The sequence below is a fragment of the Protopterus annectens genome, chromosome 7.part0 (assembly GCF_019279795.1).
Source record: "Protopterus annectens isolate FY-2018-M chromosome 7.part0, PAN1.0, whole genome shotgun sequence".
NCBI lineage: Eukaryota > Metazoa > Chordata > Ceratodontiformes > Protopteridae > Protopterus > Protopterus annectens.
The window spans coordinates 1,891,531,594-1,891,551,388 of record NC_056739.1 but is presented as its reverse complement, the minus strand read 5'-3'; the positions used below and the strand labels follow the sequence as shown (position 1 = coordinate 1,891,551,388).

Sequence of the window (19,795 nt, the reverse complement as noted above, 5' to 3'; positions counted from 1 at the left end):
AAGGATCAACAAAAAACATGAACAAATGTGAATAAAACAGTAAGGAATATTTTAGAAGACTTACATTAATTCTGAAAACAGGATTGACATCTAGGAACAAAATTCAAGTTATGAACCAATTTGCTCTTCCTGTCCTAACGTACAGTTTTGGAGTGATTGACTGGCCTCAAAAGTGTTGTATAGATTACACAGGAAAACAAGAAGGACATTTCATGCTCATCATATGATTTATAAAAATCTGTGGATACCACAATTATTTACTCCATGTTCCAAAGGAGGTATGGGTCTCCTTGAAATTGATTGCATGTATAGATCTGCAATCGTGGGAAAGCACACATATCTGCTGACCTCACAAGACCCAAACATAGTGAAAGTTTTGAAACATGAGGAGAATGAATCTAAGATGACTTCCCTGCTTAGTCTAGCAGAAGCATATCGGCGTCAAGCGGGAATGGAAATCAAACCAGAAGTAGATAAAAATCAGGCAGCAACTGAATGCGTCTATAAACAAACAAAATAATATAAGGTGAAGTATTAGATGAGGAGGCAAGAAATGCGGAAAATGCATAAGTAAAGTTGCAAGTATAGAAAACTTCTGGAAGAACCTCATGTTGATCAGGATCGAAAGCAGGAATGGTTAAAGAGAGGCAAATTCAAACCAAAATATGAAAAGTTATATTGGTGGCCCAAGATAGTGGGATACATACATGTTGGTTTACAAAGTCCATTGGACATGTGGGAGAAACAGACAAACATAAGTTTTGTAAAACAGAACTGGAAACAGTTGCTCACCTTGTTGCTGGCTGTGACATACTAATAGCAAGGAATGTATACTGAAAGGAATAATAATGTAGCAAGACTGTCGCACTGGGGATTGTGCAAACATTATGGTATTGAAGTGGCTGAACAGCACTTGAAACATGAGCCACAAAACATCATAGAAAATGATGACGTCCACATCACAGGGGAATACCCATTATTAACAGTTCAAAAGACAGATGCGAGAAAACCAGATATAGTGCTCCATAAAAAGAAGACTAAAGTGGCATTGATCGTTGAAATTGCTACATCCAGTGACTACACTGTATTGTGTGCAGAGAGATATAAAATCATAAAAGATCAGGATCTGAAGACACAAACTGAGAGCCATGTGGAAGAAAGATACCCAGACAGTTCCAATAGTAGTAGGAGCAACTGGTCTTATAAAAAAGAATCTACAGTCTTATTTAGATATGTTACCAATACATGTAACTCCGTACGAATTGTAGAAGTAGTCATTACTGGGCACATTGCAGGTGCTGCAAAGAGCACTTCTGGCTGTCATCAAAGATTGAAACGATACTAATTTAATGAACTTTAATCGTACTTTCACTTAGGAATGGGGTCCATTCCCATCATGGTATTAGAAACCCCAAAACATGGAGAAATTAAAAAAATAGATGGAGAGAGGTAGATAGCTAGCTAGATAGATAGACAGATGGATAAGACAGACAGACAGACAACAGATGCACATCCCAATGAATATAACCCATATAACCCATATTAGAAAGCTAGAGTTTGAAAAGCATTTTGATTTGCTTTGCAAACTAATTTCTCTCTGCAGCTCTTAGCGTATCGATAGTTATGGTTAATGACTTACTTAATTTGTGCTGACTGTTAACTAACATGACAGATTCTAGGAGAACCTTGTTGCTGCTGTAGAAGAAACTTCAGAAATGCCAGGTCTGATGAACTGTATCTACTCCTTTTATTACAATGTTTTATCAAGGGACCAACATATTGTATTTTCACACCTTATACAAAGTGAAGTAAATCTTAATCATGATTCTGCTGGAGTAAGACTTTCAGAATTCAGAAATGGTAATTATTCTGTGGATCATTAAGAGGTTCTTGAGTATTAGTATATTTTGTAAATATAAAGTTCAAATTGCAAGTTTCCATTCATTGTCACATTTGCATTTCATTCCAATTTGTACAACAGCAACACATAACTAGCCATAAAGTTAAAGGTATTAGGGAAACCTAAACTCTGCTTATTGCAAAGTCTGTAAGTCTGATTTTTACTGCTAATGGCCAGAATAGCAATTACTTTTATAAATCTGTGAAGGTTATTTGTATCAATCAGCATGTTTATGTAACATTGAAAGAACTGTTTCTATTGATACATTATTTCTCTGTATAACACACAGGTGTTCTGCGACTACCATGGCCATTCCAGGAAGAAGAATGTCTTCATGTATGGTTGCAGCATTAAGGAAACCTTATGGCAGTCGGGGTCATCCATAAACACTGCCTCACTGAAGGAGGACATTGGCTATCGGGTATGAATTGTTATATCTGAAGAATAGCATGTCCTCATATTCAAAATTATAAGTAAAATTGTGCAGTTTCTGTGAATGAAGTAATTTCATGCACATTCTAAGCTAACCACTTTTAATGACCCCCCCCCCAAGCATCTCAAGAATGTATTGAAGTGTACTTTTTCAAATCAACATATTTTATTTGAATATGCCATTATACATCAGTAAAACATGATCTCAGGATTCCTTAATGAATTTTTGATTTCAAAATTTAGAAGCTTAAACATTGAACAAAAGCAGATCTGTGATGTTACCTACAGATTTCTAGTCTGTAAATTGTATTATGGTAATGTAAACAAATGTTCTATCTATCGAATGCTAGAATTGGTTAAAAGCTAATTTTCTTTTGCTGTGGTGTAGAGGTTAAAGACTTGGCCATGGCTGAGATGATGAAAATCAGTTAGTGGCCTGGGTACTTGACAGCACCAGTATGGATAAGATCTATCAGCTATACGCTGATGATTGAAAATGGGTAAACTGATTATATGCACTGCAGATCGGTCAAGTCTACAAAAAAGAATTTCACTAAACTGGCCATCAAAAACTAATCATGTGAGATTTTGGAAACATAGATTGAAGGGTGAATTTCTAATATAGCACATAGTGGTTGATTGAAACTGTGGACTTATTTAAGGACCTGGGTATATGGGTAGATCCAGATTCAGGTTTCTTGTGATCCTATCAACCATTTGGTTAATGATAGCTATAAAAGAATAGACTGTATAAAAAAAGTTTTATAAAGTCTAGAAAATTACAAATCACTAAACAAGTCTTTGTCAGCTACATTAGAAACTAACTAGACTATAAAATAATAATTTGAAAACTTCATAAGAAATTTAGCATGAATAAACTGGAAAGAGGTCAGAAGAAATATACCATATAAAATATTAAAATATCTGAACTCTAATGTAGATGTCTAAGAGGAGATTATATTCAGGTATATAGGCATTTAGAGACCAATACCTCTGGGAATTTGGGGATTTATCAAAGAAAAGCAGGGAATCATCAGAACATGTGTGTAGTAATTATAGGCAAGAGAAATATACTAATTAGTTTTCTGAATAAGTAGCTGGCACATGGAGTAGATGCCAAACTATATCAAAGCAAGCCCTAGTAAATATTATTAAAAAACAGTGAGAACATTTACAGTAGAGAGTCAATTATCCAAATGTCGATTATCTGAAATGTCAATTATCTGAACACAGCCTTCCAAAGTTTTTGGGTAGGAAAAATCATAAAGTCGGAATATTGTAAACATTATACGTATTCACTTGTGCATATTTTTTGAGCTTGTACTTTGCTTGTGTGTAAAAATATTCTTTATTGTCCATTGGAATCACTGAATGGTTGAAAAGTGTATTCCGTGTGCAGAAAAAACAAGATTTTAGAAGTTTTTTGTCCAGTTCAGTTATATGTTTGATTATCCAACCTACCCTAGGTCCCAATTAGTTCAGATAATCAACTCTCTACTGTATTATAGGAATGACTGTTCTGGTATATTGTCAGGCTAGATGGCCATAATTGCACATGCTTGCAATATTTGTATCCCTGTCTGCAAGTATGTATTTGTGGTTCCCTATCAGTTGATTGAGTTTTCATAAACTTGAACTCCATATGTTCAAGACCATATGATTGAGTTTTTGAAAACTCAAAGCTTTTGAATGGAGATTGCTGTACAGAGCTTTATCCTCACTGTAGTGCAATCTCAGAGTTGGTATATATAATTTGGAGGGGGTGTAGGGGTGCCTGCAAAAGTGTAAAAAAGGTAAATTTTTGCATTTTTTTTTTGTTTGTTTTGTTTTGATGTTTGAGTTTTTCGAAACTCAATCTTATGGTCTCTTAGACATTTTTTTTAAGTCTCCAAAAAGACAATCATCTGACAGAGACCCATATGTATGCCTGTTTTAGGGGGTGGAGGGGGGGACCTGAATGCATATGACCATAATCTGTTGGAGAAGGCATTACACTGTAGTATTTATGTGAGATGGACTTAAACCTCACCAAGCCACTGTTTTATAACAGCCATTATTAGCAGAATCCACAATATCACATGCTTAAAGACAGATGGCTTTATAAGTCCCAGCAGTGATGTAAGTAGCTCACACTAATGACAAGAGTTAAGGTTAGGGTCTTACATTAAAACATGATCTCATTTCCAGCTGCCTGAATGATGAGCTCAATGGACAACTCTCAGCCTAGCAGATCTGTGGACTCTATACCTCCCAAGAATTAATGTTCTTGAGTCTTATGAGTTCATTTCCTATAGAGTGAGACTTAATGGTTGACAAGTAGCGGGAGCATCACTAAGAAAAAAAATATCTATTTTGTAGAACACTTCTTTAAAGTGTGTTTAAAACTAATATGCATTTTTTTATTTCTTTTGTTAATGAAAATTTGTCTTGCAAATCATTTAACTACAACTGAAGAAGTAATTTAGCCTATCTTCTCTTAAAAGTGGAGTTATGCAAATAGCCACACATCACATGCAATCTCTAAAATGTTAGTAAAAATAAGGAGTAAATATATTTCATAGGTAATAGACAGCTTAGTTCTGAAAGCAGAAACATTAGTCATTGTGATTAATAACCACACTGTGTGCTATGGTTTAAGCTGTAGCCATGATACTGAAGTGAGGCATTGGGAGAGGTTCGGTTCTAGGACCACACTATGTGCTTTTGTTTAAGTTACAGCTGTGATACTTAAGTGCAGCATTGGGAGAGGGTAGGTACTAGGACCACACTATGTGCTTTTGTTTACGTTATAGCTGTGATACTGAAGTGCAGCATTGGGAAAGGGTTGGTTCTAGGACAACACTATGTGCTTTGGTTTAAGTTACAGCTGTGATACTTAAGTGCAGCATTGGGAGAGGGTAGGTACTAGGACCACACTATGTGCTTTTGTTTACATTATAGCTGTGATACTGAAGTGCAGCATTTTGAAAGGGTGGGTTGTAGGACAACACTACAGTAGCGGATTTAGGCAGGGGCGCGCGCCACCTCCTTTTATCTTTCAAGTTACGTTTTTTTTTTTTTGACATACATAATATATATATATATATATATATATGTATATATATTACTGAGTCACTGTTTAAGTCCTAGTATATTTAATTCTCTCCACGACATAAAGAAAAAAGTTTTAAACAGTTTAACTGTCACAGAGTACCGTACATTTTTTTTTTCAGTTTGGGTTCTTCAGGACCTGAACCAATCAATGCTGTGAAAAATCGCACCTAACTCAAATACATTGGAGAAGCGATTGGAGGTTTGCAGAGTCAGGTGATTTAATCTCCTCAATAATTGCTCCTCCAAATACTTCTCCATTGTAGTTGAGTTAGGCGCGTTTTGGTAAACAGTTGGGTTTTTGAAGTTACGATAGTAGTCAGCTGCAGTAGTGACTCGAACTCCAGCAAACTCCCTTCAGCAAGTCTGTGAGTCTCTCAGAGAAGTATTTTTTTTTTTATTTTGTACCAAAGAGCTAGTTGATATTAAATTAAAAAATTTTAAAAATACTTGTCAGGTAAAGTGTTCCGGAAATGTAATGTCACATTGTGTGTTTAGTGCCTACATTTAACGTGGTGCTTTTACATGCAGTGGTGTTTTTTGTCATGTCTGTGTTTTAGTATATTTGTTTAGTTTAGCGTAGATAAGTGGCTTGTGTATTCCGGTGTAAAGCTTAATGCCGTTTTGTAGCTGGTTAAATTTATTAATTTATAATTGATTGCTTAGCTAGCATGTTAACAGTTGAACAGTATAAAATGTATATATTATATATTTATATTATTTATATATTATTATAATATTTAAATATTTAATTTAAAAGTATTAATTTATAATAAATTTGAAGTATGATAGATTCAATTAAATTATTTGGCCCAAGATTCTTGCATTGCCCATTTCTGAAGTTGCGGTAATTTCATGACTATCAGATCAAGAATAGTTGCACCTTAGTCGTATTCTTGTGTGTGTGTGTGTTTTTGTTTTGCAGTCTTGATAGGTCTGCAGATGGTGAATGTGTGTGCATTTTAAATGTTGCCACCACCCCAACAGTGCGCCAACACATTGGAAACTGCTTCTTCAACTAAATGTTTAAAAAATGTTTGAATGTTGCAGCAGCATATATCATATCTGTATATATGTCTGTGTGCATATTTTATCTGTAAATATTTTAATTTCATATGGGGTCTTATTCACCCGGGCTGTGCCTTCAAACAGTCTGAGATTTGTACGTACTACTTAGAACAAGACATCTGGACAGAGGCCCAAAATTAAGGGGGGTTTTAAATATTGCTCTTAGTAGCACTTGTGAGAAAATGTACTGGTAGAACATTTAGCAGAGCGCTATATTATATTCCATACTTTGTGAACTCAGAGCTGTCCTTGATTGTGGTGTGTGAGTGCATCGGGGCGCATATCTCTCAACTGTTTCTGGTTTCTGTTTGTCTTCAATTGTTCCTCAAAAAAATGACTTTCCTTGACTGTGGTGTGTGAGTGCATCGGGGCGCATATCTCTCAACTGTTTCTGTTTTCTGTTTGTCTTCAATTGTTCCTCAAAAAAATGACTTTTCTGGTAAATCTCTGAAACATCGGGAACCAAAACTGAGATTAGAAATTTAGTTAGCCTGAATCAGGGTATTAGGGTTAGTAACTTACTCACAGAATACTGTGCCATGCCTCTGTTTTGTTATCATGGTGCCATAATGGCATTGTAGATGCCGTTTAAAATGGCTCCATGATCTGCAGTTTGCCCCACGTGCTCATTGAGTCATGGAGAATCCACTAGCTTTACAGTTTGCAGTCATTGTAATGGTATGCAGGCTGATGGGACCTATTGTGCTTTGGGTGTAGGTCACTCCGTTTGGAGCTGTGGACAAATACTTCTTTCTGGTGATTTTTTTTTCACTGGATTTCATATGTTGAGCACTCCGTAAGCTTTCAGGATAAAGTGTGCTACTTTATACTTAAAAACATTATTGTAATGAATTAGTAAGATTCAGAACTATCCACCATAGCTATCACTTTAAAAACATCTTAACTATGAATGTCACTAAGATCCCAAATGTGGAACGCTCCTTGTAATGAGAGGTACCCATAAGAGGCTTGACTTTGCACTGGGCATAAGGCTTAAAGCGCAGAATGCGTGGCCAAGTGATATTCACAGAGCTTTGTACTTGTGGGCAGGGATAACCATTATGTAAATCTATAAATACTGCGAAGTAAATGATTTACTGCTGTGTGTACAGCGATACAGGGGAAATGCTTAAGTGAGCCTTTAGATTAGCCAGGCGTGCAGTGCACAGATACGTGCAGAAGCTGTTGTAAATATTTACAGTGTAAATAGTTAATCAGTTCACGTTTTCAAAACTCATTCTGCAGATGTCAAACACATGAAAGAAAATGTACATTTATAGGTGCTTGACAAGTTGTTGAGTGTACTATGACCTTATCGTTTAAAACATTAATTGCAGCTAAAACAGTATGTAATGCTACAGTGATAAGCTTGACTGGATGCAGTTACAATCAGTATTCATAACAGTCTTTCTGAGCAGGGTGATTTCACAAAATGCACATCTCTTACAGCCCTTGTCACATTGCCAGCAACATGCCTGTCCCAGTCTTCCTGCACCACCCCAAGGGCGGTACCCCATCGCCTTCCTCCACAGTTCAGAAGCAAACACTTACCCATCTCTCTCAGGACCCAAAGAAGTCAGCATCAGGTGTGCACTACCGACAAGACCAGGGCCTGAATGTTTCAAATGGAATAAGTCCTCCGCGTTATAAAAGATCAGCCAGTCAGCCCACAGCATACAGGAAGGCCAACACTCTTGTCTCTCTTTTACCCCTTTACACGCTGTCAACAGGAGGACAAGCAGCGCAGACTACACGCAGTCCCAAACCTGAAGGTATCAGCACCCAACACTGACACATCAAGCACGAGAATGAAAAAATGGGTAGTGCTTTCTCCACAGTGGGTATGAGCTCCAAAACTACATGTGCCCGACTTATAAGCAATGAAATGAAACAGCGCTGTCTGCAGTACTGCCGGCTACAGGTTTTACAGGCCGGATTATTTTCGGAAAACCTTAGAATGTCCAGATTTTTGCATCATGTTTTTGGTCTGTCATAAAATTGGGATTTTCAGGCTAATCATTGAGGTTCGAAGTCAGAAAATAATGACAGACATTTATTTGTGTTTCAGACTTCATACCCTTCAGAAAATTCATGCTGATGCAAAATCTGTTATGCTGTCAATTAAGTGTGAAAGAGCAATACATTAAAGTGGCCCAGTTTTGTGCCTTTGCCCCCCCCCCATTATGTATGGCTTTGGTCAGTTTCTTGTTTTAAGAGGTTGAGAGGTATGCTTTCCGTTAATTCCAAATTCGTGTGTCACAATAGTCTACGCCACTTCACAAACTGCAGTAGACTATCTCTTCAGATAGTGAATCCTGTATTTACAGTAGAACAAACAGCAGTTCCACACCTCTCACGTGTACCTCATTCAGCCCCTCTGATTCTAGCTTTGACTTTTTCATTCAGACTACCCTTCTCCTCAACCACCCCTCCCAGATACTTGAAGCTGTTTACCTGTTCCACTATCTTCCCATCTATCTATTCTCAGCTTCTTCTGATTTCCCCAATCTGCTGCCATTACCACTGTCTTATCCGTGCTTAGTTTCATCCCATGTGCCTTCAGATTTGCATTCCATTCTCCTATCCTTTGCTGAAGTTCTAGATCAGAGACCAGATGGCTTAGTGGTTAAGGTCATCGCCTTCAGTGCACAAGGTTCGATCCTGACCTCCGACTAATGCCTGTTTGGAGTTTGCATGTTCTCTGTCTCTGTGGGGTTTCTCCCATGTCTGAAAAACATACTGAGTGTTTCCAACTTCAGTGGGATTTTTTACAAGTTTATAAGAGTCCATATGCCCACTATGCCATGGAAGGAGAATGTGAGCTGGTATGGTCAACAATTTTTTCCAGGCATGCACTGAAAATAGATGTGCTGTATAGGAATTACTTTTTCCTGCTACCACATCCACAGTAAAATCATGTGTAACTGAATGTAAAGTGATGTCTTTCCAGACGTGATGTCAGAGCTTTGTGTCCCACTTTCTTGCTTCCACCCCAGTAGTCAACTATCGAGACTGCGCCCCCCCTTCTGCAAATTCCTGGATCCGCCACTGCACTATGTGCTTTTAAGTTACAGCTGTGATACTTAAGTGAAGCATTGGGAGAGGGTAGGTACTAGGACCACACTATGTGCTTTGGTTTAAGTTCCAGCTGTGATACTGAAGTGAAGCATTGGGAGCGGGTAGGTGCTAGGACCACACTATGTGCTTTTGTTTAAGTTACAGCTGTGATACTGAAGTGCAGCATTGGGAAAGGGCTGGTTCTAGGACAACACTATGTGCTTTTAAGTTACAGCTGTGATACTTAAGTGAAGCATTGGGAGAGGGTAGGTACTAGGACCACACTATGTGCTTTTGTTTAAGTTATAGTTGTGATACTTAAGTGCAGCATTGGGGGAGGGTAGGTACTAGGACCACACTATGTGCTTTGGTTTAAGTTCCAGCTGTGATACTGAAGTGAAGCATTGGGAGAGGGTAGGTGCTAGGACCACACTATGTGCTTTAAGTTACAGCTGTGATACTTAAGTGCAGCATTGGGAGAGGGTAGGTACTAGGACCACACTATGTGCTTTTCTTTACGTTATAGCTGTGATACTGAAGTGCAGCATTGGGAAAGGGTTGGTTCTAGGACAACACTATGTGCTTTGGTTTAAGTTACAGCTGTGATACTTAAGTGCAGCATTGGGAGAGGGTAGGTACTAGGACCACACTATGTGCTTTTGTTTAAGTTACAGCTGTGATACTTAAGTGCAGCATTGGGAGAGGGTAGGCACTAAGGCCACACTATGTGCTTTTGTTTAAGTTATAGCTGTGATACTGAAGTGCAGCACTGGGAGAGCATGCTGCTCTCCTACGCATTGCTCTTCATTTGACTTAAAAAGTGTAGCATAAAAACACTTGGGTTTTATACTGCTGATGTCTGCTTTATAAAGTGAATCAGTATGTACCACAGTACATAATAATGGTATAACTTAGGTACACTAGGCTTAATAGGTAACCATATCATATATGGTTAGATCTGACCACAAACAAATCACCATGGAAATCCACATCTCACCCCCCCCCCCACCTGCAAAGGTAACCACCCTGAAAAACTTCTCCAAAGCTGACTTTGGGCTCCTAAAAACAGAGGTGGCTAACTTCACAGCATCCACGTCAATGGAAAATAGATGCTTGACTGCCGAATCATACACCAATGCACTACACTGTACGGACATATACATAAATGCATGGAACTAGCCATATCCAACAGAACCAAGATGCTCTCCTCCAAAAAAGTGAAGCCAATCTGGTGGTCCCCTGCCATTAATAAACTCTATAACAGAAGGAAGAAACTGTTGCAGAAAAAGGTGAAGTCCCAAGACTAGAAAAACTCACTTATTAGCCTCAACAAAAAGTTGAGATCCCTCATCAAAACCTCTAAAGCCAGCTATAAAGGCAGAATTGTGGCAGACACTAAAAACAAGCACAAAGCCTTCTATAGTTATATCAAAAATATCCACGGCAATACCCAGGTTTGCTCTGAGTTACTGCACAATAGTACCTCCTATACTGAGCCAACAGATATTGCCAACATACTGGCTGACAGATTCAGTGCCAGCTTTAACCCTCTGTCCCCCCAAAGGACCAATCACAATACAGTAGGAATGCCAGGCACCCAGCATTACTGCAGTCCAGGTTAAAGCTGCATTATCCAAGGCCAAGAATGCAGCTTCCATGGGACCCAACAATATCCCTGGATGTGCTCTACATGAACTACAAAATGAACTGGCACCACATCTGTGTGCCCTGTTCAATTATAGCCTCACCTCAGGCTTTGTCCCTACTGAATGGCACACATGCTACAGTCATCCCTCTCCATAAAGGGGGAGTGACTACACACACTGAGAATTTCACCCCATTAGCCTGATGAGTCTGATATGTAATGCTATGGAGTGCATCATCATGGACCTAATTAAAAGGATATTGGAAATTTCCAAACTCTAGATCTCACACAATTTGGTTTTGTGAAAAAGTAGATCATGCCTGCTCAACCTGGTTGACTTCTTTGAGTCAGTCATCAGAGCTGTGGATGAGGGCAAGGCAGTTCATACAGCCTACCTCAATCTGGCCAAGGCCTTTGATACCATTCCCCACTCAGGAATTATTGATAAACTCACCAAACTAGGTAAAACCCCCTATAGCATTAGATGAGTTGCAAACTGAGTCACAGATAGAACCCACAGTGTGAAAGTAGCAGACTCCAAGTCAGACTGCCAACCAGTCATGAGTGGAGTCCCACAGGGATCGGTCCTGGGTTCTGGCATATACTTCTTAGAAGTCCAGGCCAACATGGAGGGACTCTGACTGACCAAGTTCACAGACAACTGGAAGCTGGGGGCCATTATTAACTCCCCAAGTGATGTAGATATCCTACAGAAAGGCCTCGATGAGACCAATGACTGGTCTCGAAACCATGGCCTTAAGCTTAATGCCAAAAAATGTGTCATCATCCCCTTTGGGAAAAACTCAGTTCCCACTAATTACCACATCGATGGGAGCCCACTGAACACTGAAGGTGTTATAAGAGATTTGGGGACACAGGTTGACAGCGGGTCTGTATTATAACATTGAATTTTATAAAGTTCGAATGTTATAATATCGAACCAGTAATGTTGAACGCTGAAAACAGTGAAGGTGCAGGACACTGAATTCTTTCCCAGGGAAAGAATTGGGTGGGCCATTGCTGTGGCTTTGCTGTTTTTAGCATTCAATATGTTGGAACGTTACAGGTCTGGTTCGTGTAAGTGTGCGATTGCGTGTATGTTAGGGGGTGGGTTAGGTGAGTTAGGGTTAGGGAGCAGGTCAGGTAAGTGTGCGGTTGTGTGGACATTAGGGTTAGGGCATGGGTCAGGTAAGTGTGCGATTGTGTGTAGGTTAGGGTTAGGGGAGGGTTAGGTGAGTTAGGGTTAGGGCTCGGGTGAGGTGAGTGTGCGATAATGACGGACCTTAGGGTTAGGGTTGGGTTAAGGTAAGTGGATAGCTAGTAGTGTATGTAAAATTTAGTTTAGGTTTAGGTGTAAGATTTTAAGTGTATGTGTGTGGATTGCTGTTTTTTGTGTGTGTTTGTGTTGTGTGTATGTTTCTCCTGAGAAAAAAATCGCTATTCTGACTGTTTGATCTTTGCAGATTTCAGTATTTAGGGTTAGATATTATAACATTTGATGTTTACGAACTTCAATGTTATAATATAGAACCGTTGACAGCAACCGCTACTTCGACCACCACATTGCCTACTGTGGTCAAAAAGTCCTTCTATGTGGCACATCTGCTTACCAAGGGTTTTGTATCCAAGAAGAAAGAGGTCACCATCTCTCTCTACTCTTCCCTCATTAGGCCAGCTATCGAGTGTAATGCTCCATTTGGCATGTACCTCACTAGACACATGCAACAGCTGAAAAGGCCACAAAGGTACCTCATGAAGAGGATCTTAGGCCTTAAATACATGTCCTACAGGGACAGACTCAAAAAACTCCATCTATTCTTTGTCTCATATTGTCTACTAAGAGGCGATCTCTGCTTGACTTACAAAGCCATGTCTGACCCAGCTCTGTTAGAAATACTACATCTAAAGAAACCCAAATCCCTCCACACCACATGCTCCAAAGACCTCAACTTCATTACCAGAATCAACAGAACATGCTGGAGGGACAAGTTCATAACCCAGAGACTGCCCATGCTCTGGAATAGAATTCCCATACATGTCAAGCAGAGTACCTCGCTGGCCTTCTTCAAGAGAAATCTTGATGAGTAGATGGGAAATGGAATGTACTCCCCGGAGATCACCCCAGTAGCTCTACTTGATAGAGGCACTGGGAACTAAAGTTGGGTGGCACGATTCCAGGGCGCTTCTATGGGTTAGGTTTGTAAAGGCTCCAGGGCCATTAGCCTAGTACACACCTATGAACCTATGAATAGTTATGTGAGTGCTGCTCCCAAGCTAAACAAGACAAATTAGTAAAAAAAAAAAAAATGTGCTGATGGAAAACAGGGAGGGGTGTGTAGGGTATTCTACTTAGTATTGTGATGGTTGAATTTGCCTAGTCTTATGCTGATTTTTGACTCTGTGTTTATGTGCTTATGCAATATAGAATCCTGTTCTCCTGTCACTGTGAATGTGCTTGCTTGTGGCAAGTTGTTAGGGCAGGTCAAACACTCATTATCGCTGTGGATCTGTGATGGGGATTAAAGCAGGAAGTCTGATCAATGGCGATGTACTGGTACATGTGGAAAGAGGGAAAGAAGTGAACACTGATTACTGTTAGCTGCAAAAAGTTTGGCTTGTGGTCAATACCTCTCAGCTATCCAGTATTTTACAGAATGTCCAGATTTTTTACCTTTTATGTTTGATTTGTTCCTCCTAAATGTCTGAGGTTCTGACAAATCACCGAAGACTGAAGTCATAAATAATGTCAGACAGTTGCATTTCAAACATCATATACTTCAGAAAATGCTTGCTAATGTAAATCATGTTGTTCTACAAACTTTGTAAGTTTATAACTGCAATATTTAAAAGTTGTCTGTGATTTCGGGCCATTACCCCATCCCCCCCCCCTTTTATTTGGCTTTCTCAAGAATTCATATGCTAAGAGGTTGAGAGGTATGCTATGTTTAGAAATTGCTTGGCAAACTGTCACACTGAGAAGATATATTGACAGTTGTAATTAATAGTTACAACATTGTTGTATGAAAGTCTTTCTACATTGCACAGCTTATAAACAAATAGGATGTGCTTAGATCTAGGGATGTCATTGTTCCCCTTTACTCAGCCCTCATTAAGCCAACCATTGAATATAATGCCCGTTTTGGCATATATCTGTCCAGGCACATGTGACAACTGGAATGGCCAAAGAAATACCTTACTAAAATGATACAAGCCCTAAACAACATGCTCTACATGAACCCACTCAATGCCCACTCACTGTACTCTGTATCCTACAGACTGCTAAGAAGTGACTTCTGTCTGGCATACAAGGCATCCTTTGATCCACTACTGATAGATTTACTGCACATCAGGAAGTAGAATGGCATCAGAAATATTCGGTCTAATATGAAAAGAATGGTTTGGAGAGAGAGGCATATATATCGCTGCTAAGGAACTGACTCCCTATCCACATCAAACAAAGTTCATCCCTGTCCATATTCAAGGGCAACTTGCATCTATGGATGGGAACTGAGGACTGTCCCCTTTAGTACTAATGGACAGACTAAGCTCTTAAATGCTTTATCCCATGCATGTGTCCCCCTCAAATTATCTATGGTTTAATGCTAGACATTTTCAGTAGGTGTGGTATATAATTACTGACCATGGGATGATTAAGGCCAGTCTCTAACCAAATAGGAGAGGTTAATTTGAGCGTGAAAAGGAAAACTGGCTAGGGCTAAAATGGTCTGCAAGACAACTAGCTTAGTACTTACCTATGAACAGTGGCAAGGGATGATGGGGGTAGATACATAAATGATCATTTTAAGGGTGCTGGGGCCATAGAAGTACTTGCTACCACAGGGAAATTGGATACAGATACAAAATACATATTATGTAAGTTTGTTTCATCTTTACCAAAATAAACAAGTCATGTATTCATTGTCACACTTAATTGGTAATTACTTAATATCAAATGGCAGAAAACATACAGCTTAATGTTTTATTAATTTTGTATAACTAGTACTCAAGGCTACATAATTCAAAACAATAATGTTACTTACATGTCTACAGCCAGTGTTCATAGTTAAATTGTAAACTAAGCCTGGTCTTCCTTTGAAATCCGCAATGTGTGGCTAGGTAGAAATTTATAGAACCATGTAGCGCTATAGGGCATTGTGCTTAAGGTAAAAAAGCTAGGCAAATGACATGCAAATGAAGAACAATAGCATAATTGGTAAGTAATGTCATGCAAATGAACATTGAGGAAAGCAGTTTGCAGTCCATTGCTGTGAGGTGTGAAGAAAAACAAACACTTGTTTCTGAGTATGAAAGCAAAAAACACACCAAAACCAGTAGCACTTCAAAGGCAAAATTGCAAGGAACATTTGCTGTTTTATAGTAAAGCATTGATGGCAGTTACCTGTTAGTTAAATTTAGCTAGAAACATCATGACAGAGGTGATACTTGCAAAGAGTGACATCACATCAGCTGACATACTAGCAGATGCCTGGAGTGCTTTTGACTGGACATAGAGCCATTTATTAATCCATGTGGCTGAAAACTCTAACTGGAGGAATGTATAGATTTTCTGTATCAGTGGCTACCAAGGTATGTGTGACTCATACTATTCCAGCTACAGGGACTCTTCAGAGACAACCTGGTGATGCAGTTGATATCTCACAGGCATCTACTTGCAGGGTCTATATCATATGAGCGAATCACAGAAATTGCGAACGCTCATAATATCGAATGTACCGGACCTCAAACTTCCTATTGTGGGGGGCTGCACCTCCCACACTCTCCGCTAAATATATATTCCAACTCTGAGATCATACTACAGTGAGGAAAGGGCAAATATCCCATTCTTCACTGTACTGCGATCACAGAAAAAGCACTTTACAGTCCGGTGCATTCGATATTATGAGCATTCGCAATTTGTGTGATTCACTCATATGATAAAGACCCCGACTTGCAGAATACTCAATAAAGTGTTGTCATGTGTGGATGATTACAACTTCTTCCATAACATGGCAGGGGAGACAGCTACTACCGTGCATGGCTTTTACAATATCACCCACCTTCCTGAAGGGAAGGGAGCAATGTTTTTACTTAAAACAAAAACAGCACACAGTAGACTAAGAAAATAACCAAAAGGAAGTGTAGGTATGACTTAACACTGCAGCTTTTATTGTAAGCACTTTCATCCAAACTATTTAACTGGACTTCACCAGACAATAAAAATTCACAAAACAGTCCACTTTTGTTGGATATTATTTTAACTAATAATTACATCATGTTTGAAGATCACTACGTTTTGCAAAACAGTGGAATTGCTATGGGTATCTCATGTTGTGCAAGTTTTGTAAATATGGTCATGGCTTTTTGGGAGCACGGACATTTATTCAAGTATGCTATTTGATGGATCAAATCTATTTTTATACATGTTACCTAGACCATCTTTTTATTATTATAAAAGGTGACACAGGAATGGTGGATGATTTTGTAGAATATATTAATTAAACTACATATTTTCTAGTATTCACACACCATACCCACACTAAGTCTATTCCATTCTTAGATATAAAGCTGTCAAAAGATAGAATTAATAATAGATATATTGCTAATATTTATAGAAAGGAAACCTACTGTAATTCTTTTCTGCATTTTTCAAGTGCTCACCCCCTATCATAGAAGAGATCAGTTGTAAAAGGTCAATTAGTGAGAGCAGCCAGGATGATCTCTTTAGAAATAGATTTCTTGACAGAATGCAAAAACTTAGAAAGGATGTTTATTAAAAGAGGGTACCCAAAAAGAAATGTTAACGAATTTGATTAAGGATGTTCAAGGTAAGCGAATTAGTGGATATTTTAGCCCTATCCTTAACTGTGGTATAATTACGCCCCCAATGAGACATTAGAAGATGGCAGGATGAAGAGAATGTACAGTTTGAGTTTTATTTCCACCTTTAACGATGACTCATTTATGATAAAAAATATATTAATCAAAAATTGGTGATTATTAATGAACCATTTGGTTATTAGGACTAAAATTCCAGAACGCCCGACTTGTGTTTATAGATGGAGTAGTAATATTAAACAGACTTTGGAAAGATCCCATTCACCTGTTACTAAGACATACCTTGCTTGCTGTCAATTATTTAATAGTTTTTATATCGGGAAAACTGAACGTAAGTTAAGGGAACATATCTATGAACACACATATTGTATTAATAGGGGCATTTTACACAATGCTTTAGCTAAACATGCTTCTCATCATTCCTTTAAATTTATGGTAATAGATCAAGTAACCACTGAGGAAAGGGGTGCTCCATGGACATTAAAGTCAGAAGAAAAAGAATTAGTCTAGCAATTGAGACTGAATGGGTATAATTACCCTGGTTTGAATGAACACTGTTAAATAGATAATATACATTTTTTATTTTTTCAGTATGTATTTATTAATTGTTTAGTATTTCCTGTTTTTGTGCATATATATCTGTGTATACTAAAAGATTAATATTACTATTTAATAATTATTAGCTTCTGTCTTTAGGTAGTTATTCACAAGAAAATGAACTTGTCTGTATAGGCAGCTGTTCACGTTTTTTTTTTTAAAAACTTGGGTTAGCTTATAATTTATAAATGTATAGCTTTTTAAAAAAAATAGTGCTATTTGGAATTTGAGCCAATCACATGTTGTTTTTTCTGTCATATGACTATTGGGAGGATATTTTAAAAGTGGACTGTTTTGTGAATTTTTATTGTCTGATGAAGTCCAGTTAAATGGTTTGGATGAAAGCATTTACAATAAAATCTGCAGTGTTAAGTTGTACCTACGCTTCCTTTTAGTTATTTTCTTATCCTATGTTTTTACTTATGTGACAATAAATGCCACATCCATTTACAATGGACAGTATTACATGAACAAGAAGCCCCACCATTCTGCCAACTGCAATGTAATGTTCAGCACAGTGTTCATACATAATTATGAGTCATGTTTCCCAAATGTGAGAACCAAACACCTTAACGATTATGCCACCTCCACCTTAACCAATGTGTCTGCACAACACCTGGTAGTACCCATAACTCATGCATATGGGGTACAAGCCATCTGCATCACCTCTTCCTTCATAGTGTCATTCTACAAGGCTACCTAGTAGGTAATAGAGGGACACCTGTAAACCTACATACTGAACGTTGCAGATGGCATGTACACATATCTAAATTTCCTGTTTCTAGCTTCCACTCTATATTATCATTACTATATTGCAGAGGAACCCTGGTTCATGACATCTTTTGGAACCTGCAAAGCATGGACAAATATAAGCACTGTGCCTCCCACACCCAACCAGAAGTAATGTAGAACATGTGATCAGCCTGCTGAAGCACCTGTTCCACTCTCAGATATCATTCTTGTATCACTGTGTTGAACTTTTTTCCCCAGTTCTCTGACCCTTTCCCTGTTGTGATTTTAAATGCCACTGTCTCTGTTTTCTTCCCCTTATGGTAAACTGACAACCAAAGTCCCTTTCTTGACCTTTCATTAATATTGTCAGTTGTGTAAGCTTTCCCTAGCATTGTTTTATGTACATCCATAGCACTGAGTGCTGACTCAGCCAACCCCTACTGCCCTTAATTTAACCTCCTTTGCTAAACATTGTCTCAGGAAACTTTTGGGAAATAGTAGATCAGAGTAAGGTATAAGGGTCGTTCCCTTAGATTGTAAAAGCTCATGTGATCTTTCTTCTTATTTTCACACCTACGTAGAGCACAGTGCACTAACTAGAATGGTTACCCCTTATCCATATTTATTCTAAAATCTGCTCTCCTTAGCACCCTAGTACAGAGGCCCCTACTACAAATTCACCTTGTTATCACTCATTTATTACCCCCTTTCTAGTATAGTTGCATTTATTATGATCTGAGTCAGAATTGCTTTGGTTTAAATTCTAAAGAGACTAGACTAGAGGAAGAAGTAAGACATTTCTAGGAATCTTATTGCTTGTAGAACCTTGTATTTTGCTGTTGTGTTATAAGCCAGTTGGCCTGTTTGAACATTTTGTATTTCTCTGTTATAAGTTGCCTCAGTTGCAAGGAGCTGCTCCTCACTCACCCATTAAGCCATGCACTGCATAGACAAAGGCTACAACCATAACTTCCCCTATAAAACCTACTTCAAAAATGCATATATAAAAGTCAGTAGTTTAATGAAGTGACTTGCTCCTTTTCATGTGTAGACATGTATTGCTGATGTTAGAAAGGTAGCAATATTCCATCTCTAGCCCACAGCAGTGGACAACTGGAACCATGAATCTGTACTCTACAGCTGTCTCTATAGTCACCCTAGCTGAAATAAACATGAGAGACCAAGGCTGACCATAGGTAAACTGGCACCCTAGGCATAAAGGCTCCATGGTGCCCTCCACCACTGCCCATCCCATCCTGGCCTACTCACACTATCAAGGTTACTTATTTTTCCTTCCTTTTTCTCATCTTTTGTCTTAGTCTTCCATTTTTCATTCATTCATTCATTCATTCATTCATTCATTCATTAATTCATTCAACATGTTTTAGCTAAGTATGACTGCACTCTGATAACTTTGAAGAAAACAACTGCATTAAGCT

At 38.5% G+C, this 19,795-nt stretch overlaps 1 protein-coding gene across 1 annotated transcript in view; it reads left to right on the top strand.

Annotated features, from left to right (window-relative positions):
• Nucleotides 1-19,795, top strand: part of AGBL1 (AGBL carboxypeptidase 1) — a 4,745,443-nt gene that overhangs the window by 3,183,420 nt on the left and 1,542,228 nt on the right. The window contains exon 20 of the mRNA XM_044078361.1: nt 2,190-2,321. Coding sequence (XP_043934296.1) covers nt 2,190-2,321 — 132 coding nt within the window. The remainder of the gene's footprint in view (nt 1-2,189; nt 2,322-19,795) is intronic.